At 44.0% G+C, this 24,373-nt stretch overlaps 1 protein-coding gene across 1 annotated transcript; it reads left to right on the top strand.

The window, feature by feature from the left end:
• Positions 1 to 1,931: 1,931 nt before the first annotated feature.
• On the top strand, positions 1,932 to 18,395 carry brcc3 (BRCA1/BRCA2-containing complex, subunit 3; the record flags this gene model as incomplete). Its single annotated transcript, XM_083786418.1, has 4 exons — positions 1,932 to 2,277; positions 11,318 to 11,406; positions 14,884 to 15,076; positions 17,975 to 18,395. Exons 1-4 carry the CDS (start codon positions 2,159 to 2,161, stop codon positions 18,393 to 18,395), a joined length of 822 nt encoding a protein of 273 aa, XP_083642544.1. The 5' UTR covers positions 1,932 to 2,158.
• Positions 18,396 to 24,373: the final 5,978 nt, after the last annotated feature.

Below are 24,373 nucleotides of genomic sequence, written 5' to 3'. Positions count from 1 at the left end.
ATGGCCTGGAGGGACGCGGCGAGCTGGTTGGTTGGTTGGTTCCTCCAAAAACAAAAAAAGAGGAGGAAGTCGTAGACTGTTGGGGCTCATGGTGTTGCCATGGTAACTAGCTGGCCAATGAGAGCAGTTGTTGGCGTCCTTCCGGGACATGATGATGTGGTCTTCAACCTGTGGTCCGGGGACCACCGGTGGTCCTTGAGGGGGTTTCAGGGGGTCCCCATGCTACAGTGGTTCCAGGGCTAAATGATAGTCTGGAACCAAAACCAAATGGACCCTTATGGCTCAGAGAGCCAAATTGGGGGTCTCAGAGATAGAAATGCCATTAAATGGGGGTCCGTATAGACTAATGCATGTCAAACTGGGGGTCCTTGACATTAAACGGGTTGAAAGTCACTGCTAGAGCCGTAAAACTCTTCTCTTATGGGGGTCCCCCTGAACTATCATTTCAAACGGGGGTCCACGGGGGCTAATTAGTGTCAATTTGGGGGTCCTTGACATGAAATGATGGAGGGTTGGTAACCAAATGGACCCTTTTTTAGATCTGTAAACTCTTGAGAGCGTAAATGAAACCAAATGGAGTAAACTTATTGTTAAACATCTGCATTCAATAATTTAGAAGTCTACACAATTAGAGAAGGATTGTTATTTTTTCATCAACGTTTGCGTGTTATCTCAATACAGCATGGAATTGTGGACAGCAAATTTCTATTTTAGTTTTAGTCGTTGTCTCTTGAATAGTTTTCACTTAGTTTTAGTCACATTTTAGTCACCCGGAATGTTCTAGTGTGTTAGTCTAGTTTTAGTCGACTAAATGTCATACGATTTTAGTCGATCTACAGTTGATTTAGTCGACTAAAATGTATTTTGGCGGGTCTTGATGCCGTCTTAATGAGTGTTTTTACACTTGCTGAAAATAGCCGATCTACAAGCTCACAACGCGTCGCAGGGCGACGCGTTGTGAGCTTGTAGATCGGCTATTTTCACTTTTTCAGCATGCAACCAAGTGTAAAATGACTTATAGGCCTACTGGATCTCTTGTCCACTAGTCCCTTCCTAACATTTTAGTCTAGTTTTTATTTGTTGACGAAATTGTCAGTTTATTTAGTCTTAGTTTTAGTCATCGTAGCTTAGTTTTCATTTAGTTTCCATTTAGTTTTCGTCAGTGAAAAAAGGTAGTCGACGAACATTTTTTGTCTTAGTTTTAGTCGACGAAAACAACACTGACAAAAACAGAGTCATCAAATGGTCCATTTGATGATGAATAAATAAAGAATGGACCTTTATATAATTATGAAAAGGTAGATTCACTGTTCTACATTGTCGCTAAATCACCACAGGATGGCGCTCTATAGTCAACAATGAGTTTTCATGGTTTTACATGTAATTCAGTTTTTACTTTAAATTGTTTCACTATGACTATGACACTGTACTCTTGGTTATAATAATAAATAATAATAATAATAATAATTACAAATAATGACTCCTTCAAAACCGCTCTCAAAGGGCTACCTATGGATGGCTGCAATTCGAAACTGGCCCCTGTAAAATATGAATCCCCCCCCCACCCTTTCCCCTCACTGTATATGTTTCTTTTCCCTTTTTACCTCCTTTATGATGAATTCCTGTTCTGTTCTTTAACTATATAGAAATGTCTATTTGTACGTCTCTAAATGTTTTGATGAATTGAACATGGTGGACCCTGTTGTAAACAAGTGTAATGCTTTATTGGGTCGTCCACTCACAGTTAACAGTCTTTGTATTGAGTTTGTACTTGAAATGTACTGTAATTCTGCAAACTGTTAATATTCTTTTCAATCAATCAATCAATGCTGCGTGTCCCGGCCGGAACTATAGTGGGGAATGTTTCCCCGTTCCACCCGAGACGTTTTGACGGACGCAACCACTTCCGTCAAAACAACACAGGGGGGAAACCTTTCTGTCTCCCGCAGCATACCTTGTTTACTTCACTTAATTAACACTTTAAAGAGTGTAATTAGCAGACATTAAGGAGTTTAATGAACAGACATTAAGGAGTTTAATGAACAGACATTAAGCAGTTTAATGAACAGACATTAAGGAGTTTAATGAACAGATATCAATGAGTTTAATGAACAGACATTAAGGAGTTTAAAGAACATTGTAGTTCTAGTTATAGAACATGGCGGTTTCTGCAGTCCAGTTGGAGTGTGACGCCTTTCTGGTGTGTATGAACCACGCTCTGAGCACCGAGAAGGAGGAGGTGATGGGCCTGTGCATAGGAGAGATGGAGACGAACAGGTTAATATCAGATCTATATACTCTATCTATCTATCTATCTATGATGGGGCTGTGCATAGGAGAGATGGAGACGAACAGGTTAATATCTATCTATCTATCTATCTATCTATCTATGATGGGGCTGTGTATAGGAGAGATGGAGACGAACAGGTTAATATCAGATCTATATACTCTATCTATCTATACATCTATCTATCTATCTACCTACCTACCTACCTACTATCTACCTATCTATCTATCTATCTATCTATCTATCTATCTATCTATCCATCTATCCATCTATCCATCTATCCATCTATCCATCTATCCATCTACCCATCTACCTAGCCCTCCAAGCAGAACCCAATGGTACTGAAGTTTCTGACATTTTGTTCGACCCAGTCCATGGGGTCCTGTTGCACCACTACCATGCCACCTGGTACGCAGCCATTCTTAAACATAAACAACATGTTTAGCGCCTGGCCGCGCTCTGTGACGATATTTTTTCGTGTGAGCGTTTCTGAATATGTTTAGTATAAGTACCCATACATGCCGCTGCGAATATCTCCTGTGGCGCGGAAGCCGTTAAGTATTTTTAATATATGTTTGCCCGAATTGGAAGCTTGGATTCTTCTCTTCCTTCCTTGTTTATTGACACCTCATTGTACCGCCTATCTGGCTAGCTAGTGGCGCTATAGCTATGACAGAGCAGATCAGAGGCAGGGACGTAGCCGCACAAGCCAACCGCACACCGGGAGGCGGTACAATAAACGGTAAACAAACAAGAAGAAATAAAGCGACCAAATCGGTCAAACAAAGATTAAAAATACTTAACGGCTTCCGCGCCACAGGAGATATTCGCAGCGGGATGTATAGTTACTTAAAGTTCCCGAATTCAGAATAACTCAAGCAAAAAAAGACCGTCACACGGCGCAGATTCAATCTTAGAGAGCATTTTTACTTCTGCGTTCTGGAATTCCCATACGAAAATATAGTTCTGACCAGGGACCCAACATAAAACTCATCAAAATTTCAGAAAAGCTTTATGTAGGGTCCCGAAAGGGGCTACCCATCTACCCATCTACCCATCTATCTATCCATCTATCCAAAGTATCCATCTATCCATCTATCCATCTATCCATCTATCTATCTATCTATCTATCTATCTATCTATCTATCTATCTATCTATCTATCTATCTATCTATCCATCTATCTATGATGGGGCTGTGTTAGCCACAATTTGCAACTCTAGATTTTTATAATGGGATGAATCTAGAGTTGCAACAAGCTCCATCCACTTCCTATTCATCATTTTTGGTTTGTGATCTGCTTGTCTTAAACGACGTTAAACTCACCAACATTGCAGCTGTAGTCCAAGCTTGAATTATCCTCTTTCAATCTGCCGAGCTTGTTTTTCATAAAAATCCACCGTAGAGATGTTATGAGCTACTTTCTGTCAAGACATCCTCTGCAAGTGATTATTTTTCTAAGTGCTGGAGTTTGGAAGCACTCGTCGTATGTCACTGAACGGCCCTGCGTTCAACCTGTTTCGAATTTGCACATAATGCAGGAGGCAGCAGCGCGACCCGTTAACAGAAACGAGTGCTTCCAAACTGCAACACTTAAAAAAATAATCACTTGCAGAGGATGTCTTGACAGAAAGTAGCTCATAACATCTCTACGGTGGATTTTTATGAAAAACAAGCTCGGCAGATTGAAAGAGGATAATTCAAGCTTGAACGCAGCTGCAATGTTGGTGAGTTTAACGTCGTTTAAGACAAGCAGATCACAAACCAAAAATGATGAATAGGAAGTGGATGGAGCTTGTTGCAACTCTAGATTCAACCCATTGTAAAATAATCTAGAGTTGCAAATTGCGGCTAGGGCTGTGTATAGGAGAGGTTAATATTAAATTGTGTGTGTGTGACTCACCTCTTCACTTTGTGTTTTAACATCTCTGCTCTTATTTTTGTATCTCTGTCCTTGGCTGATGCCCTGATTTGCCACTGTTTTATGTAAAAAAACTACATGTCCTTGTTTTCACCTCAGTCCAAATAGTAACAGCTGTGAGTGAAGCTTTTATAGATGTTTATAAAATGTGACCAGATTTGACTGAGAGACTGCCATCGTGCAAGCTCCAGTACACAGATGACATGTAAATATGAAATACATGCTTAAACATGTAGCTAGGTGTAATGTTAGAGTCCACAGAAGACATGTAAATATGAAATAAATGCTTAAACATGTAGCTAGGTGTAATGTTAGAGACCACAGAAGACATGTAAATATGAAATAAATGCTTAAACATGTAGCTATAGGTGTAATGTTAGAGACCACAGAAGACATGTAAATATGAAATAAATGCTTAAACATGTAGCTAGGTGTAATGTTGGAGTCCACAGAAGACATGTAAATATGAAATAAATGCTTAAACATGTAGCTATAGGTGTAATGTTAGAGACCACAGAAGACATGTAAATATGAAATAAATGCTTAAACATGTAGCTAGGTGTAATGTTAGAGACCACAGAAGACATGTAAATATGAAATAAATGCTTAAACATGTAGCTAGGTGTAATGTTGGAGTCCACAGAAGACATGTAAATATGAAATAAATGCTTAAACATGTAGCTAGGTGTAATGTTGGAGTCCACAGAAGACATGTAAATATGAAATAAATGCTTAAACATGTAGCTATAGGTGTAATGTTAGAGTCCACAGAAGACATGTAAATATGAAATAAATGCTTAAACATGTAGCTAGGTGTAATGTTGGAGTCCACAGAAGACATGTAAATATGAAATAAATGCTTAAACATGCAGCTAGGTGTAATGTTAGAGTCCACAGAAGACATGTAAATATGAAATAAATGCTTAAACATGTAGCTATAGACCGATTCCGTAGCGGGTCTCATGGTCGCAGCCTACGTATTTCCTGTAGGCGGACTCGACGTAGCTGCGGGGGTAAAACCCTCACCAGGCGCACCTCTTCCACTACAGTGAACGGCAGAATGACTGATGTTAGTTTGCCTCAAACTTTACTCCTTTACCTGCTTTTTTACTAACATTACAAAGATGACCAGAACATCGAGATGAACCTGTGTAGTTTATGGCTGCTCCAACAGTAGTGGCAACATAAAAATAAAATAAAAACGGAATGTCTAATATCCACCGCGGTGGCGGAGACCAGAGCCATTCTTCCGCCGTAGTCTGAAAACCCACCTTTTTAGACTCCATCATGGCCCATAGCACTTACCCTACCCCCTTAGATAGCATTTCTGCAGACTTAGATAGCATATGACAGATACAGACTTATAGCATGTTATGTAGACGGCACTATAATTGCATTGTATATAGTAATAGCACGCCATAGTACATATGTACTGTATAGCATAGTAGTATATATATATATAGCTTATATGTATAGTCTCATAATATAGATATTCCACTGTTACTTTCTTAGCTTACGCATGTTTTATGATAAATGCTTTTATGTGATGTATTCCCATGCTTTTGTTCCTGATTATTGTAAGTCGCTCTGGATTAAGAGCGTCTGCTAAATGCCTAAATTGTAAATTGTAAATTGTAGCCATTGAGCAATGGTTGAGACAAAGCAGTGAAAGATACATAACGCCAGTCTTACCCGGTTATTGTATGTGGGCTCAGTGATCATTTTATGATTTTCTGTACCCGCAAAATACAAAAACTAAAGTTTGACTGTCACAAAACAGTCATATCTAGGGACCTCAAAACCTACTCTAGTGAGGCCTTTAACCTTGAACTGGAGAGTCTGGATTGGTCCGATGTGCTCAGGAGCTCACTAGTCGAAGAAGCATGGCTTGGCTTTAAAACCAAATTTACATCAGTACTAAACATCATGGCTCCTTTGAGAACCATCAGGGTCAAAACCCGCTCGGAGCCATGGATGAATTCGGACATACTGACTGCAATGAAAGCCAGAGACAACAAATGCTCTGAACTTCTTAAATGCAAGTCCATGCTAGCCAAGCGCTTCGACAGTAATCTCCAAACCAAACTGTGCAACCTAAAAACCCAGTGTAACAAGCTAAGAAACGGTGTAATTGCCATGACCAAATCTGCCAAATGTAACTTTATCAATGATAAAGCCGAGGAAATCAAAAACAATCCTCGGGAACTCTGGAAGTTACTAAACAACCAACTAGGCTGTGGTCAGAAACTAAAAACCAGGTTTACTAACATAAACATCAAATCGAATAACACCCTCATCACTGATAAGCTTGATGTAGCCAACCACCTGAACATCTTCTTTACAAACATTGCAACAAAGCTGGTTAGCAAACTGCCCTCCCACTCTGGGCGTTTTGGTGTAGAGCACATCAAAGCCTTCTACAAAAACCTTGGTGTTTGTAAAGATGATTTCAAAATGGCAATGGTAACAACCGAGGAGGTACTTAAAAAACTGAGTGCCCTACAACCCCACAAGGCCACTGGCCATGACAATATCCCCTCCAAATTTCTCAGAGACTCAGCCTTTTCCATAGCTCCAGTCATCACCCACATAGTTAACCTCTCCATCAAACAGGGACAGGTCCCCCAAGATTTTAAACTGGCCAAAGTAACCCCCTTGTACAAAAAAGGGAGTAAATTAGAACCCGGCAACTACCGCCCTATTTCTATTCTAAGCTCCATCTCGAAAGTGATGGAAAAAATAGTCTATGAACAGGTTGAAAAGTATCTTGCCACTAATAAATTGCTGTACGAGTTCCAATCTGGTTTCAGAACATCCCACTCCACTGACACATGCCTCCTCTATTTGAGCGACCACATCAAACACGAGGTGGACGCTGGAAAATACTGCGGCATGGTCATGCTGGACCTCCAAAAGGCTTTTGACACCGTGAACCACTCCATACTGGTTAACAAGCTTAAAGCTATTGGTTTTGATAGCACATCAGTGAGCTGGATGCAATCCTACCTGGAGGGGAGAGAACAGATGGTGGAGGTGAACGGAACACTGTCCCCTCCCCTCCCAGTGAGCTGTGGCGTCCCACAAGGAAGCATACTAGGGCCTTTACTGTTCCTAATATATGTTAACGACATGACTTCAGCTTGTGACTGCAACTTGTTCCTGTTCGCAGATGACTCAGCACTGCTGGTCTCGGACAGGAACAAACTGCAGGTTGAAAAGACCCTCAGCTCTGAACTCGGTAGAATCTGCACCTGGCTCGCTGATAACAAACTATCCTTACACCTGGGAAAAACTGAATCCATCCTCTTCGGATCAAATAGTAATCTCAGCAAGGCAGATGGCTTCTTGGTTAGAGTGGGTGACAATATTATCACACGAAAAGATCAAATTACCTACCTAGGTTCCATCCTGGAGGCCAATCTTTCCGGTGATAAGATGGCCACCAACGTAATCAAAAAAGTCAATCAAAGAACAAGATTCCTTTACAGGATCTCCTCACTGGTCAGCAAAAACACCTTGAAGACCTTAACAGGAGCCCTCGTACAAGGTTTCTTTGACTATGCATCCACCTCTTGGTACCACAGCACCTCAAAGGCCCTTAAAACAAGGCTCCAGACCTCCCAAAACAAACTGGTCAGGCTCCTACTTGGCCTCACCCCCCGAACCCACCTCACCCCTGCCCACTTTGACAGGCTGGGATGGCTTAGGGTCGACGACAGAGTACAGCATCTTGCAATGGGTCTGGTCCACAAGATTCGATACACCACCAAGATACCCATGTACCTGTCTAAATACTTCCTTAGTGTAAACGAAGTCCACACCCACAACACCAGAGGGAGTACAACAAACCATGTACAACCCAGATTCGGCACAAACAAGGGACTAAATTCTTTTCGCTCCTATGCCACCAAAATGTGGAACGCCCTACCAACAGTCATTAAGACATGTGAATCCCTTGACTCCTTCAAAACCGCTCTCAAAGGGCACCTACGGATGGCTGCAATTCGAAACTGGCCTCTGTAAAATCTGAATCCCCCCCACCCCCCCCACCCCATTTTCCCTCACTGTATATTGTATCTTTTCCCTTTTTTGCTTCCCATATGATGAATTTAGCTACATAGAAATGTCTATTTGTATGTCTCTAAATGTTTGTATGTCTTTAAATGTTTTGATGAATTGAACAATGTGGACCCTGTTGTAAACAAGTGTAATGCTTAATTGGGTCGTCCACTCACAGTTGACAGTCTTTGTATTGAGTTTGTGCTTAAAATGTACTGTAAATTCTACAAACTGTTAATAAATATTTCAATCAATCAATCAATACCAAATATTTCTGTTTTATTAACACAAGGCTGCTGTACTTTATACCTCATACTTTAAATGCTTAGTATGAGGTATAAAATACAGCAGCCTTGTGTTCATAAAACAGAAAGATTGGGTATTGGGTAAGACTGAAATTATGTATCTTGCAGGATTCTTCACTGCTTTGTCTCAACCATTACTCAATGGCTCTGGTCTCAGCCATCGCGGTGGATATTAGACATTCCGTTTTATTTCATTTGTTATGTTGCCACTACTGTTGGAGCAGCCATAAACTACACAGGTTCATCTCAATGTTCTGGGCATCTTTGTAATGTTAGTGTTAGTAAAAAAGCAGGTAAAGGAGTAAAGTTTGAGGCAAACTAACATCAGTCACTCTGCCGTTCACTGTAGTGGAAGAGGTGCGCCTGATGAGGGTTTTACCCCCGCAGCTACGTCGAGTCCGCCTACAGGAAATACGTAGGCTGCGACCATGAAACCGGTACGGAATCGGTCTATAGGTGTAATGTTAGAGACCACAGAAGACATGTAAATATGAAATAAATGCTTAAACATGTAGCTAGGTGTAATGTTAGAGACCACAGAAGACATGTAAATATGAAATAAATGCTTAAACATGTAGCTAGGTGTAATGTTGGAGTCCACAGAATACATGTAAATATGAAATAAATGCTTAAACATGTAGCTAGGTGTAATGTTAGAGTCCACAGAAGACATGTAAATATGAAATAAATGCTTAAACATGTAGCTATAGGTGTAATGTTAGAGACCACAGAAGACATGTAAATATGAAATAAATGCTTAAACTTGTAGCTAGGTGTAATGTTAGAGACCACAGAAGACATGTAAATATGAAATAAATGCTTAAACATGTAGCTATAGGTGTAATGTTAGAGACCACAGAAGACATGTAAATATGAAATAAATGCTTAAACATGTAGCTATAGGTGTAATGTTAGAGACCACAGAAGACATGTAAATATGAAATAAATGTTTAAACATGTAGCTATAGGTGTAATGTTAGAGTCCACAGAAGACATGTAAATATGAAATAAATGCTTAAACATGTAGCTAGGTGTAATGTTAGAGTCCACAGAAGACATGTAAATATGAAATAAATGCTTAAACATGTAGCTAGGTGTAATGTTAGAGACCACAGAAGTGAACCTTTTTAAAGCCTGTTTTCTCAACTCTCTGTTTCTCTGCCAGACATTACTCTATAAGCCATATCTCGTTTGGATTCCATAGAATCTGTGCTGCTGCGCACTGGAAATAGCAGATCTATAATCTATTCTTGTGAGTTTGTAGAACGGCTATTTCCGGTCATTAGCCTAGTTATTTTATAATCAAAGAGTATTTGAAGTGATTGAACTATAGCGATAGAATACACGTTTAGAAGCATCTTCCATAAACATGAATGTTTCTCTCAGAAACGTCCATTTTGTCTAAATGGCAGTTTTCTGGAATACCTCATGTTTCTCTATCAGTGGTGCTCAATATTTCATGTCAAGGACCCCAAAAATATAATCTGTATTTGACCGCCAACACCCTTCTGAAGATATGTTGTTCCAGGGACACACCCCCCCCCCCCCCACCCAGAAGCAAAGATATGAGTTAAAAACGTTCGCTCTGAAAGAATATTCAAAGATCAGACCTACAAGCTCGTAGCGCGGCACGAGCTTGTAGATCTGCTATTTTTCAACAGCTAAAGTATAGCATAATAATGCTTAAAACACCAAAAGGGGTTCCCGCCCTAAATGGGTTAAGGCAGGGGTGCCCACACTTTTTTGACTTGCAAGCTACTTTGAAAAGGACACGCTCAACAAGATCTATACGCACCAAAAAAACAGTATTATCCCATTGCTGATTTTCTGTTTAAATGTACCTATAGCGACGCACTTGAGGAATAGAGGGGAGGATTGGAGGAAATGTAACTGGTAGGGTTTTATATATATATATATATATATATATATATATATATATATATATATATATATATATATATATATAAAATGCTACTGACATTTGTGCGCAACACACTTGAAAACAAAGACTTGCATTGTGGGTTTGAGTTTGAGCTGACAGGCACTTTTTGATGTCAATCAATCAAGTCACCTTAATTCAAGTGGCAGGTGGAAAAAATATATTTTTAGGGGCATGTCATGTGATCTAGCCTATTGTGATCTACAGGTAGATCACGATCTACCTTTTGGGCACCCCTGGGTGAACACTGCTGCGCTCTTTAGGATTTTTAACTGTGTTTTCAGTAGTTTAAATGTTAGATTCCTGTTGATTTTACTATTTGAAGATCTGGATCCGGATCCACGGATCCAGTCCGGGTTTTCTTCCCAATAAAATTGACAAATCAACAGGAAGATAACATTTTTATGAAAAAATAAAACCACTTGAGTTTTGGTGATGCTCTATATTGTCTGAATCAACATTGTTTGTGTTTGTTTACGTACTAAAAGAGTGACTTTGAGAGCTGTTTTAGCTACAATGTAAGTCAATGAGGAGCATATTTTGAATTATCAATTTCTAATCACTGGAGCAGTATTTTTTATTTCTTGTCCACATTTGGAGTTACATCATGGCAAAGTAACTACACAACCCAAACCTCAAAAAAGTGGTCTTACCCTTTAACATGTTCAGTCTTTGGGAGATTTTAATTTTGCTTTATATTCCAATGTGATTCGTTCACATCCACTCTGTTGGTCATGTGACTGTTCTTGGCCAATAGGTTCGTTCACGCTGTTGATTGATCATGTGACTGCTTCCTTTGTCCAATAGGATCGTCCACATCCACTCCGTCATCATCCTGCGTCGTTCGGACAAGAGGAAGGACAGAGTGGAGATCTCACCCGAGCAGCTCTCTGCAGGTCTGTACTGACTCCTGTAGCGCCACCTAGTGGTAGCAGGTATATATACCACATACTGTCAGTTTACCTACGATTTTACAATTTAGCAGACGCTCTTAACCCATTCTGACCTGAGATCAGATTCATGCGAGGTTTCCACTGGACACACACTGGTCTGATTAATCCAGAGCGATTTACATTAAGCAAGAACAAAAGCATGGGAATACATCACATAAAAGCATTTATAATGAAACATGCGTAAGCTAAGAAAGTAAGGGCTGTATTTTGCGTGTCTTTTTCAAATGTTTTTTTATTTTAAGACAAAAATCACAATAATACACGTTAACAACATGAATGACTTAAAGAAAACAAAACACATATAAAACAACACATAACAGCAAAAGGAAGGAACACAAAAACAAACAATCCCCCCCCCCCCCCCCCCCCCCCCCCGAGACCAAAGATGCCACATAATGTCATCATTGCGAACGCAGTGAGCCACTTACTATGACAGCAAGGGCTGAATGTCTGTGTGTGTGTGTGTCTGTGTGTCTGTGTGTGTGTCTGTGTGTCTGTCCCGCTGTTACACCACCCGCCCGCCACCAGAGGGCGCAGCTGTAGCACACACACACACACACACACACACAGGGCGCAGCTGTAGCACACACACACACACACACACACACACACACACACACACACACACACCACACACACACGAGCTGCGTTCGCTTCCCGCGTTTGCGCGTCTTACTTGTTCCTACTACTGTGCAATGGAGACAAGAAATAAATAAATAATGATAATAATAATAATAATAATGATTAAACCATGCCCTTAACCAAATCTGCAATACCAGACCAAATCTCAATGTTTTCCTCTTTTGCACCATGCAATCTTGCTGTAGTATTTTGCGTGTCTTAATCCATTCTGACCTGAGATCAGATTCACACGAGGTTTCCACATGGACACACACTGGTCTGATTAAAGGACAACTTTCGTTTTTTTCAACCAAGGTTCATGTTTTAGGTTGTTATTAGAGAAAGTAAAAGATGAGTGTTATTTTTTTTTCCATTTGCTGCTTCCATTTGCTGTTTTAGGGATTTTAGCTGTTTTGTACAGGGGGGCGGGGGCATTCGAGCATGGTGCTAAATATGTATTCTTTTACAAAATATTATGGAGATTTATTTTTTTATTATTTACTATAGCCCTAATAAACCACAGGAAATTACATCTGGCCACAAATAAATCACAGGATCTACTGAATGTGAAGGTAGCCTACTGGGGGGAAGCCACACTGTGTGTCATAGGCTCAATGTCAGTTTGACACATTCAGTAGATCTCGTGATGTTTTGTGGCCAGATGTAATTTCCAGGGGTTTATTAGGACTATAGTAAATAATTAAAAAATAAATCGCTATAAAATGTTGTAAAGAAATACATATTTAGCCCCATGCTCGAATGCCCCCGCCCCCCTGTCAAAAACAGCTAAAATCCCTAAAACGAAAGAAAGCAGCAAATGAAAAAAAAAGAACACTCATCTTTTAGTTTCTCTAATAACAACCTAAAACATGAACCTTGGTTGAAAAAAACTAAAGTTGTCCTTTAAGTACCAGGTCTTATTCCCTATAACTTGAGTAAACTAAAGACCTGGAGGCGTGATCAATGCTCTTTGGCCACTCAGAATAGCCACATGGCATTGATCACGCCTCCAGGTCTTTAGTTTACTCAAGTTAGGGAATAAGACCTGGTACTTAAGACACGCAAAATACAGCCCTAACAGTGGAATATCTATATAATGAAACTATACATATAAACTATACATATATACTATACTATGCTATACATATGTACTATGACGTGCTATGACTACATACAATGCAATTATAGTGCTGTCTACGTAACATGCTATGAGTCTGTATCAAATGCTATCTAAGTCTACACCTACCTCTATAATCCCATTCCAATTTCACGGCTTTATTATTTTTAAACCATTTTTGGGGCGGGAACCCCTTTTTGGTGTTAGCATCATGTTATGCTTTAGCTATTGAAAAATAGCAGATCTACAAGCTCATAGCGCGCCACCGAGTGGCGCGCTACGAGCTTGTAGGTCTGCTATTTTTGTGAAAAATCGAAGAACGACTGACATAGAAACATAGTACTGTGTTGTGCTGTACTGTGCTGTGCTGCGCTGCGCTGCGCTGTGTGCTGTGCTGTGCTGTGTGCTGTGCTGTGTTGTGCTGTACAGTGCTGTGCTGTCCTGTGTTGTGTGCTGTGCTGTGCTGTGCTGTGCTGTGCTGTGTGCTGTGCTGCGCTGCGCTGTGCTTTGCTGTGCTGTGCTGTGCTGTGCTGTGCTGTGCTTTGCTGTGCTGTGCTGCGCTGCGCTGTTGTGCTGTGCTGTGCTGTGCTGTGCTGTGCTGTGCTGTGCTGTGCTGTGTGCTGTGCTGTGCTGTGCTGCGCTGCGCTGCGCTGCGCTGTGCTGTACAGTGCTGTGCTGTGCTGTGCTGTGCTGTGCTGTGCTGTGTGCTGTGCTGTGCTGTGCTGTGCTGCGCTGCGCTGCGCTGTGTGCTGTGCTGTACAGTGCTGTGCTGTGCTGTGCTGTGCTGTGGTGTGGTGTGCTGTGCTGTGCTGTGCTGTGCTGTGCTGTGCTGTGCTGTGCTGTGCTGTGCTGTACAGTGCTGTGCTGTGCTGTGCTGCGCTGCGCTGCGCTGTGTGCTGTGCTGTGCTGTACAGTGCTGTGCTGTGCTGTGCTGTGCTGTGCTGTGCTGTGCTGTGCTGTGCTGTACAGTGCTGTGCTGTGCTGTGCTGTGCTGTACAGTGCTGTGCTGTGCTGTGCTGTGCTGTGCTGTGCTGTGCTGTGCTGTGCTGTGCTGTGCTGTGCTGTGCTGTGCTGTGCTGTGCTGTGCTGTGCTGTGCTGTACAGTGCTGTGCTGTGCTGTGCTGTGCTGTGCTGTACAGTGCTGTGCTGTGCTGTACAGTGCTGTGCTGTGCTGTGCTGTGCTGTGTCTGTGCTGTGCTGTGCTGTACTGTACTGTACTGTACTGTACTGTACTGTACTGTACTGTACTGTACTGTACTGTACTGTACTGTACTGTACTGTACTGTACTGTACTGTACTGTTGCTGTGCTGTACTGTGCTGTGCTGTGCTGTGCTGTACTGTACTGTACTGTACTGTACTGTGCTGTGCTGTGCTGTGCTGTGCTGTACAGTGCTGTGCTGTACTGTACTGTACTGTACTGTACTGTGTCGTGCTGTGCTGTGCTGTACTGTGTCTGTGCTGTGCTGTGCTGTGCTGTGTTGTGCTGTGCTGTGCTGTGCTGTGCTGTGCTGTACTGTGCTGTGCTGTGCTGTACTGTACTGTGCTGTGCTGTGCTGTACTGTACTGTACTGTACTGTACTGTGTTGTGCTGTGCTGTGCTGTGCTGTGCTGTAATGTAATGTAATGTAATGTACTGTACTGTACTGTACTGTACTGTACTGATGTGATGTCCTGGTTGCAGCGTCTACGGAGGCGGAGCGGCTGGCGGACCTGTCGGGCCGGCCCATGCGGGTGGTGGGCTGGTACCACTCCCACCCCCACATCACGGTCTGGCCCTCCCACGTGGACGTCAGAACCCAGGCGCTGTACCAGATGATGGACCAGGGCTTTGTGGGCCTCATCTTCTCCTGCTTCATTCAGGACAAGAACACCAGGTGGGTGCTTCGTTAACACAATTAAGACATAGGACGTCTGAGAACGTCATAAGGATCACGAAATATTAGTACCTTTGACGTGTGAGGACGTCCGAGCGATCTCCTAATCCAGGGCGCTCTCCGTGGTGATGAATGGATCGATATGCTGGCGCTTCATTTCTGCTCCTCATCCGTCTCTCCCGCAAAATATGAACGCTTTTCGGAGCGTAAAAAAATATATTAAGATGATCGGGGATGTGAGGTCTCTTTGTAAAGTCAACTTTTTTAGGAAAGTGTTTCCTGTTTCATGGCTTTCAAAGTAAAAGCGCTCAGACAACTCTGGCACCCAGAGCCTCTATTTTGAAGGCACTTCCGGCACTAAATGTGTTTTAATGACAGAACACCAGTTGTTGCCATGTTTCTATAGGCCTATATCAATCAATATTTCATGTCAAGGACCCCCAGAAATGATCTGTAATTAGCCTCCGCCAACCCATCTGAAAATATGTTGTTCCAGGGACCCCCCCCCCCCCCCCCCCCCCCCCCAGAAGCAAAGATTTGAGTTAAAAACGTTTGTTCTGAAAGAATATATTCCACATTTGAGGCACATTTTCACGATTTTTCAAAAATAGCAGACCTACAAGCTCCGTTTCTGTGCTGTGGCCTTTCCTGAAGCCAGAGTGGAATTTGTTGTGCACATTATTGTTCTGTAGAAACACATCCAATTGATGGAAGATGCATTTTTCTAAAACCTTGCCCAGAAAGGGTAGATTTGAAATGGGTCGATAGTTACCCAAAACAGAGGGATCAAGATTGTGTTTCTTGAGAAGGGGCCTAACTACGGCAGTCTTCAGTGAGTCTGGGAAGACGCCTGATTGTAGAGAGCTGTTTACAATTTTTAGGATATCTCCAATCACACTGTCTAAGACTTCTTTGAGAAAGTTGGTGGGAATTGTATCCAATGGAGAGATCTACCCTGGGACCATTAGCTGCTGTTTGAAGGTTTGCGCTAGCAGCAGCACCATTCATAATATCAGCTCTAATGTTAAAGGCCGGGAATGACTGCTTGTAGGACTGGGGGGGGGGGGGTTTAAAAGTCGATCAATGGTAGAGAATAGGACTCTGGCATTTTTCTTGTTCTCATTAATAATGCCAGAGAAATATGCCTGCCTTGCTAGACGCAGGGCTTTGTTATAGGCGACTGTTGACTTTTTAAGAATCTCTAGGTGGATGGTGAGTTTATATTTTCTCCAAGCTCGCTCAGCTCTACGACATTCTTGCTTCAGTGAGCGTGTATGCTCATTTAACCAGGGTGTCACTCTATATCAAGAGCTGACTCTAGTTTAAGATTAAAAGTTTGAACCATATCATTCACTGGGGGAGTATCGGGCAGGGGGGGGGCCCAGATGACGAGAGAACTCGTCGGCTGCAAAAAAACGCTTTTTTATGGTATATTCAGTGATGTTTTTCTCTAGATCAGAGACAGTCATATTAAAACACAGCAGATAGTGGTCTGATAGCTCAGGCCTTTCAATAGTCCTTTCCACAGTGATGTTCAGCCCTCTAGAAATCACCAGGTCCAGAGTGTGCCCATGTTTATGTGTAGGCCCAACAACATGTTGGATAAACTCAAAGGAGTGCAATAACTCTAAGAAACCCATAGCCACAGCATCTGTAGCATCATCCAGGTCAAGATTAAATATTGCTTTACTGCATTTTGGCATAGAGGCTTGACCATGTAGTATAGTGGCCTGGTATTCAAAGGATGAAAAGCTGCCAAGGGTCAGAGCCTTGAATTTTAAAGTGTCTGAAGAAATTGCCAATCCACCTCCTTTCTTAGCCTCGCGAACAGAGTGAACGAAGCTGTAGTTTGCGGGACAGGCTGGCGCTAGGAGAACAGCTCTATCCGAGCCAAGCCATGTCTCTGTTAGAAAGATTATATCTAGCTTCTCTTTACAGATGATATCATTTACAGAGGAGGACTTATTTGTTAGTGACCTGATGTTAAACAAGGCAATAATGATAGAACACCAGGTGGCTGGTTAATTAACTAACCGTGTTAATGGTTAAGACGCCTCAGGGCGTCTTAAGGATTAAAACCGAGCTGAGCCTTAGACGTCGCTGGACGTCTTAGCGCATCCTCAATGATACGGGGCGAGATTTTTCCTATTTTCTTTTTGGCCCGTTCGCCCTTTCGGCTGCCGTATGCTAACGCTCTGGGCTCATATTAGCTTACCGTTGACTTCCATGTTAGCGCGGCGGAAAGAATGACTCGTATCTCCTAATCCAGGGCGCTCCTCCGTGGTGATGAACGGATCGATATGCTGGCACTTCATTTCTGCTCCTCATCCGTCTCTCCCTCCCGCAAAATATGAACGCTTTTTGGATCATATATCGTATAAATTAAAATGATCGCCATGTAAGCTAGCAATGTAAAGTCAACTTTTTTAGTAGATTGTTTCCGGGTCATGGCTTCAGAGTAAAAGCGCTGAGACAACCCGGCCACCCAGAGCCCTTATTTTGAAGCACTTCCGGCACTGATAGTGTGTTAATGACAGAACACCAGGTGGGTGGTTATGTTATGTTATGCTATGCTATGCTATGCTATGCTATGCTATGCTATGCTATGCTATGCTATGCTATGTTATGTTATGTTATGTTATGTTATGTTATGCTATGCTATGCTATGCTATGCTATGCTATGCTATGCTATGCTATGCTATGCTATGCTATGTTATGTTATGTTATGTTATGTTATGTTATGTTATATTATATTATGTCATGTCCCTGTAGGACGGGCCGTGTCCTCTACACCTGCTTCCAGTCTAATGTTATGTTATGTTATGTTATGGTATGGTGTGGTATGGTGTATTGTGTTATGGTATATGTTATGTTATGTTATGTTATGTTGTGTTATAGGACGGGCCGTGTCCTCTACACCTGCTTCCAGTCGGTGCAGCAGCCCACCCAGCCGTCCCAGAAGCCGTCGTCCTCCTCCTCCTCCTCCTCCTCTGAGTTCGAGCGCGTGGAGGTCCCGGTCCACGTGGTGCCGCGGGCCTCCATCTCGGCCGTGTGCCTCCAGTCGGCCGTGGAGCTGCCCCGCATCCTGTGCCACGAGGAGCAGGACACGTACCGCCGCATCCACGGCCTGGCCCACCTGGACCCGGTCACCAAGATCCACAACGGCTCCGTGTTCACCAAGAACCTCTGCAGCCAGATGTCGGCCGTCAGCGGACCGCTGCTGCAGTGGCTGGAGGACCGGCTGCAGCACAACCACTCCTCCATCACGGAGCTGAGGAGGGAGAGGGAGGAGCTGGAGGCGGAGCTACGGGATCTGTGAGGGGAGGGGAGGGGCTGCAGCACAACCACTCCATCACGGAGCTTAGGAGGGAGAGGGAGGAGCTGGAGGCGGAGCTACGGGATCTGTGAGGGGAGGGGAGGGGCTGGAGGCGGAGCTACGGGATCTGTGAGGAGGGAGAGGGAGGAGCTGGAGGCGGAGCTACGCGGTCTGTGAGGGGAGGGTAGGAGCTGGAGGCGGAGCTACGGGGTCTGTGGAGGGAGAGGGAGGAGCTGGAGGTGGAGCTACGGGATCTGTGAGGGGGAGGGGAGGGGCTGGAGGCGGAGCTATGGGATCTGTGAGGGGGGGAGGGGCTGGAGGCGGAGCTACGGGACCTGGGGAGGGGAGGGAGAGGAGGGGAGGGGAGAGGAGAGGAGAGGAGATCAGTGATCTGCGAAAAAAAAAAGAAGAAAAATCATAAAGGGGTTTTTATGATCAAAACTGTACATTGGTGACTATAATCTATAATCTATAATCTATCTGATCTTGAGGCGTACAAAAAGGCCTTTTTTTTCTTATTATCAACTAGTCAACTAGTACCAGCAAGGTCTACTAGTGGATTTACTAGACTAGTTGAATAGTCGAATAGTGGACTAGTTGAATAGTGGACTAGTTGAATAGTCGACTAGTGGACTAGTGGACTAGTTGAATAGTGGACTAGTTGAATAGTCGACTAGTTGAATAGTGGACTAGTTGAATAGTCGACTAGTGGACTAGTTGAATAGTCGACTAGTTGAATAGTGGACTAGTTGAATAGTCGACTAGTGGACTAGTTTCTTAAAGCCCTATCTGAGGAGAGGTTGGACTTGTAGATCAGTGATGTGTGAAGCCCAACACACACACACACGCCGCGCGTCAGAACAGCCTTCCTCCGTTATTGTCAATGAACCTAATCGCACACCGGCCGCGTTCACGCCTCGCCTGGCGCTCCGATACGCCACCGGTCTGTTCTCCAGGCGTTGCCGCGTCGCTGCGCTCCGGTGTGTGTTTTGGGCTTTAGAGAACATTTATGGCTTTTAAAACCACTTCAACCGTTACTTTAAACCCTGCATTCTGACCTGAGATCAGATTCATACGAGGTTTCCGCCGGACACACACTGGTCTGATTAAACCCATTCTGACCTGAGATCAGATTCTAAAAATGTCAGTCGCTCTTCGATTTCTTTCAAAAATAGCAGACCTACAAGCTCGTATCGCGCCACTCGGTGGCGCGATATGAGCTCGTATAGATCTGCTATTTTTTTTTATAATCGTTAAAAAAATGCGGCGGAAATCTTTTGAATACATGTATATTTTTAACTTTTAACTGCTTCTGGGGGGGGGGGGGGGGGGGGGGGGAGAGGTTGTCATTTATTGGTGTAAATATTAATGTGCATCAAGTTCTGGATTTGCAGAAGAATCTAGAAGAATGTCAATACATTATGTTAACCACACACTGCTAATGTTTGTAATACACACACACACACACACACACACACACACACACACACACACACACACACACACACACACACACACACACACACACACACACACACACACACACACACACACACACAGACTGTATGACAATGACAAAACATGAAACTTAGCAAAACATCTTTCCACATAACAACGAAGGGCAACAACAACAACCCCTTTAGGTGTTAGCATTATGCTATGCTTTAGCTATCGGAAAAATAGCAGATCTACAAGCTCATAGCGCGCCACCGAGTGGCGCGCTATGAGCTTGTAGGTCTGCTATTTTTCTGAAAAATCAAAGAACGACTGACATAGAAACATGGCTTTTTCAAGAAAACAGTCAGGAGGTGGAAGAACATTTTCATAGAATCTGATCTCAGGTCAGAATGGGGGTAAAGTAAAACACTTACAGGTGCATCTCCCCCCCCCCCCCCCCGTGTTGGTGTCAAAGGATTAACGCTGTGTCCGTGGCTCTCAAAGGGACCCTCAGGGGTTCCAAAAGGACCCTTTTCACAGGTCTGTAACTCTGAGAGAGTACGAGTGACTAAATGGACCCCTAGCCTGAGCTAACGTGTTAGGTTTCTGGTCTAGAGGGGCGGGTTGCGGCTGAGATTTGCGCACGCCCTGATTGGATCTCATCGATCTGTCCGTCACCCCGGCCCCTCCTCTCCCCCCTAGTGCAGCGCTACGTCACATCATTTGGAGCGACGCCCACCCGGAAGGGTTGACTCCCACTTTTAGACCAGAGCGGCCAATGCGTTCCTCAGGCTTTACATTTAGACCAGAGCGGCCAATGCGTTCCTCCAGCTTTACATTTAGACCAGAGCGGCCAATGCGTTCCTCCAGACTTTACATTTAGACCAGAGCGGCCAATGCGTTCCTCCAGGCTTTACATTTAGACCAGAGCGGCCAATGCGTTCCTCCAGGCTTTACATTTAGACCAGAGCGGCCAATGCGTTCCTCCAGGCTTTACATTTTTGCACCAACAAAAATGAAAGCCTGGTACCGAGGCTAAATGGACCCTGACGGGTCTGTAACTGGAGAGTGCGTGTGGAACGTTTGGTTGCATGTGTTCGCTCTCAGAGTTAATAATATGGTGGTCGTTTTGAATGTATAAAGTGTGTGAGAGAGACGGTCTGATATAAAGGATAATGTCTCGTATCACATGTGATTGTTCCTGGATTTAAACTGTTTTAGTGAATAAACAGAACTGTGTTGAATCACTGAAGTGTCTCAACTCAATCATCTTTTTTGTTTTTTGCATTTTGTCACATGTTATAATCCATAGCATAATGAGACATATCATGATATAATCCATAGCATAATGAGACATATGATATAATCCATAGCATTATGGGACATATTATCGGCCATAAAAATGCAATATCTGCTATGTAACGGTGTCAAAATAATCCAGGTTATTTAATAACCTGGATAAATTAAATAAATGTAAAAGAATCAACAAGTTCAATATAAATCAAAAGTGAGTTTAGTCTAGAACAAAATCCAAATCAAATATGATCTAAAACCCTGTCTACATTTAATTAGTGCACAACTGAATCTCATTCAGTTTGAAAACAGACACTTGGAAAAGAGTATAATTTTATGTGACCAAATCCAGCAAAAAGGCCCTCAACTCTACTTTTCCATTTTTCAGATTTTTACAGATTATTACAGTACAGAATGCAGGGTTGGGAGGGTTACTTTTAAAAAGGAATCCCCTGCAGTTACAAGTTACTTGCTAAAAATGTAGTCAGTAACGTAATCCGATTACTCCATTTAAAAAGTAACTACAAGTTACTTTCAGTTACTTTTCGATTACTTTTAAGTAAAACTCAATTTAATTAGATAATACAAGTTTTACCATTGATAGACAAGAATGTTGAGCCTATGAAATTAAGATAAGGACAACTGAAATATGGTTAAGGTCATTTCATTGTTAAGAATTTGACCTCTCTGAACAGTTACATTACTGTAGAGTCATTGTGTCAACTTATAACAGATCATAAGAAAAATGCATCTTGACCTACAGAACCATTTTGATTGTTTGATTGACAACAACCAACAACTTTGACAACCAACAACTTCATCCATGTGTGGTCAAAGTGGCAAATAAAAACTATTTTTGACATTCCTGGCTGACACTCATTTAGATAGACATGGCATGAGTTTAAAACATTGACTAGACAGTAAAGACTAATTTATATAGTCTACAAATAACTCAGCCCTATACAATTATATTTATACCCCGTAGGCTACTCTTTAAATAAAAAGCCTCATTGTATTTGACCTAAAAGAGAAGACTGCGCTACCCATTATTTATCCCTAATCCAATATATCATTATGCTCTCCTATTTAGTATCTCTGCAGTGTTGCCTGGTCTGATTATTATAAGCCACATTGGTTGCTTGTAAATAATGGTAGAACGGTTGTGAGCTTGTAGATCGTCTATTTTCAAATAGCCAACATATATAAATATGCACATTGTTTAATGGACGATATATATAGCTTTGAAGTGCTCGTGTGGCCTTTTATAGTCGCTTCTTTTGGGCTTGTTTTCATAGACCTGGTTGCTTATTTCTCTCGCAAATTGGCAACACCGCCAGCAGCAGCCTCCACTGTGAGGATTTTACACAGAGTCAGAGAGGTGCGCGCTGCGCTCAACTCCAATCCATTCCGTTTGGTGTTATAATAATTTATAACTTGTTTGTAAAATTAATGAGGGAAGGGGAGAATGTAATCCTCATGTAACCCCCGTTACAACACCCCCGTTACTGTAATCCAGATTACACATTTTAAAATGTACTCTAAGACGGGGAGGGGAGGACTGGGCAGGAGGAGGGGAGGGGAGGGGAGGAGGGGAGGACTGGGCAGGAGGAGGGGAGGGGAGAGGGGGAGGGAGGGGAGGAGAGGGGAGGACGGCAGGAGGAGGGGAGGGGAGGAGGGGAGGACTGGGCAGGAGGAGGGGAGGGGAGGGGAGGAGGGGAGGACTGGGCAGGAGGAGGGAGGGGAGGACTGGGCAGGAGGAGGGGAGGGGAGGGGAGGAGGGGAGGACTGAGGCAGGCAGGAGAGGGAGGGGAGAGGGGAGGGGAGGACTGGGCAGGAGGGGAGGACTGGGCAGGAGGAGGGGAGGGGAGGACTGGGCAGGAGGAGGGGAGGGGAGGACTGGGCAGGAGGAGGGGAGGGGAGAGGGGAGGGGAGGACTGGGCAGGAGGAGGGGAGGGGAGGACTGGGCAGGAGGAGGGGAGGGGAGGACTGGGCAGGAGGAGGGGAGGGGAGGGGAGGAGGAGGACTGGGCAGGAGGAGGGGAGGGGAGGACTGGGCAGGAGGAGGGGAGGGGAGGGACTGGGCAGGAGGAGGGGAGGGGAGAGGGGAGGGGAGGAGCTGGGCAGGAGGAGGGGAGGGGAGGACTGGGCAGGAGGAGGGGAGGGGAGGACTGGGCAGGAGGAGGGGAGGGGAGGGGAGGAGGGGAGGACTGGGCAGGAGGAGGGGAGGGGAGGACTGGGCAGGAGGAGGGGAGGAGAGGGGAGGACTGGGCAGGAGGAGGGGAGGGGAGGGGAGGAGAGGGGAGGAGAGGGGAGGACTGGGCAGGAGGAGGGGAGGGGAGGAGGGGAGGACTGGGCAGGAGGAGGGGAGAGGGGAGAGGGGAGGGGAGGAGGAGGGGAGGACTGGGCAGGAGGAGGGGAGAGGAGGGGAGGGGGAGGAGAGGGGAGGACTGGGCAGGAGGAGGGGAGGGGAGGACTGGGCAGGAGGAGGGGAGAGGGGAGGGGAGGGGAGGACTGGGCAGGAGGAGGGGAGAGGGGAGGGGAGGACTGGGCAGGAGGAGGGGAGGGGGAGGAGGGGAGGACTGGGCAGGAGGAGGGGAGGGAGGAGGGAGGACTGGGCAGGAGGGGAGGGGAGGACTGGGCAGGAGGAGGGGAGGGGAGGACTGGGCAGGAGGAGGGGAGGACTGGGCAGGAGGAGGGGAGGGGAGGACTGGCAGGAGGCACCGGGCATCGCTGCCAAGTTTTTAGGAGAGCGAAGGGATGGGCGAGAGAGAGGAATTGAAACCCTGTCAGTCTTCCTTTCGTATTTGCGAGGCATGATGGATTTTAGTCTAAAAAAAAGAATGTCACATAGTTTTAGTGATCAAATGTAAGAATACAATGTACAATAACAATAAAATACAATAAAGTAGTATATAGTTAAACAAACAAACAAACAAAAACAAAAACATAGGCCCTTTGGCACAAATCACCCCAAGCCCACCTTTTTGAAAAAAAAGCATTCCCTAGCTTTTTTGAGCTAGCATCATGCTAACTGTATAGACTCATAGTGTAGCTTACTAGTGCACTAAAACATGTGTGAATTGTTTTCAAAGTTGTCTACAAGTGTTCATACAAAGAAATAAAAAAAACCTTTATCATAGAAATTTTACTTTAGAGGTCCAAAAACAGTTTTTTGAGTTTAAATGTGCTAACCTCTCAAGCCAGGTGCTTCCCTCTTCAGCAGGCTGAGTGAGATGGATGCCTCATCAAACT

The sequence above is a fragment of the Protomyctophum parallelum genome (assembly GCF_964188405.1).
Source record: "Protomyctophum parallelum genome assembly, chromosome: 16".
NCBI classification, from domain to species: domain Eukaryota; kingdom Metazoa; phylum Chordata; class Actinopteri; order Myctophiformes; family Myctophidae; genus Protomyctophum; species Protomyctophum parallelum.
The sequence above is the reverse complement of the archived record's forward strand: the minus strand, read 5'-3'. Positions and strand labels throughout refer to the sequence as shown.